General features: G+C 46.0%; 1 protein-coding gene across 2 annotated transcripts in view; it reads left to right on the forward strand.

Annotated features, from left to right (window-relative positions):
* Positions 1–264: 264 nt before the first annotated feature.
* LOC138202803 (rap guanine nucleotide exchange factor 4-like) overlaps positions 265–1099 on the forward strand; it is a 23308-nt gene continuing 22473 nt past the window's right edge. For both annotated transcript variants that reach the window (XM_069157078.1, XM_069157079.1), the window contains exon 1: positions 265–420. In XM_069157078.1, the coding sequence (XP_069013179.1) occupies positions 356–420 (65 nt within the window). In that variant the 5' untranslated portion in view covers positions 265–355. The remainder of the gene's footprint in view (positions 421–1099) is intronic.

Consider the following 1099-nt stretch of genomic DNA (forward strand, 5'->3'; position numbering starts at 1 on the left):
ATGCATTATAGGTAAATAAGTTGATATTCCTTAAACAGTGATATTATAGCCTACATCACACGTTTCAGACAGAATAAGTATAATATCATTTTTATTTCTAGGTATTGCCCTGCATGTTACTGTTGTTGTTTGTGATCCGTCCAGTTGCCCTCCAAAAGCCCATTAAGTCAAACTGACATAAGTCATCTGCATGCCACGATGAAGGCGGCGGCGGCAGCAGCAGCAGCAGAGGGGCGGGGAGGGGAGAGGAGGGGAGGGGGCGCAGTCGGAGCTCAAATTCATTAAACGACCACCGACAAACCGGGAAGCCTCCTCCGGTAGCATCACAGCGTTCACCGACACACAGCCGGGGAAGATGGTCGCGGTGCAGACGTCCCCCAACTCGTCTCCGTCGGAGTGGATCTGCTGTCTGGATAAAAGGTGGGTGAAAACACACCACGCCGTGCATCCTCACGCAGCACTGATTGTGTTTTCTCAGCCCTCTTTCATTCATTCGCGTCAACGTGATTAATCGGAACCGGCGATCGCTGCGTGTGCAGTGTGTGAGTGTGCAATAATAATATGATACGCCTCATTTTAAGCACCGTACAGCTATCTTTCATTTCCAGTGAATACATGTTTATCATACAGTGGTTGTAAAGGCTGCAGTGCACAACAATACACACCCTCTTTAAAAAAATAAAATAAAATGCTAGTTTTGTATCTCTACGGTCAAAAAGGCGTTGGTGGCTTCGAGGTTCACTGGTCTGTCTGCATTGCATGGGCTGTGATAGATGGCTGATGAAACGCACATGGTTTATGCCTGTCTGCTTGAATCAAACAGCAAGCCTATACATTTTTAAAATACAACTCTGTGGCGTGTTTCTTGGTGATTTCCTCAAAATAAGGATCACAGCCAGTCATCGCAGTGTTTTTACCCCCCACCTTTAGCCTGTGTCAGAGTGCTGCATGTGAGGCTGTATTTTTCTGGTCTGACTGGACAGGTTAGCTGAACAGCCCATTTACAGCATATCTATTAACAACTTAACAACCCAAAAGCTGCACTGTTTAGAAAAATATTTTCGCCTATACTGTGCCTGTCCAATTAGCAGCAAAGATC

Source organism: Embiotoca jacksoni, unplaced genomic scaffold (assembly GCF_022577435.1).
Source record: "Embiotoca jacksoni isolate LCO1_2020_lvr unplaced genomic scaffold, fEmbJac1.0.p SCAF_22, whole genome shotgun sequence".
NCBI classification, from domain to species: Eukaryota; Metazoa; Chordata; class Actinopteri; family Embiotocidae; genus Embiotoca; species Embiotoca jacksoni.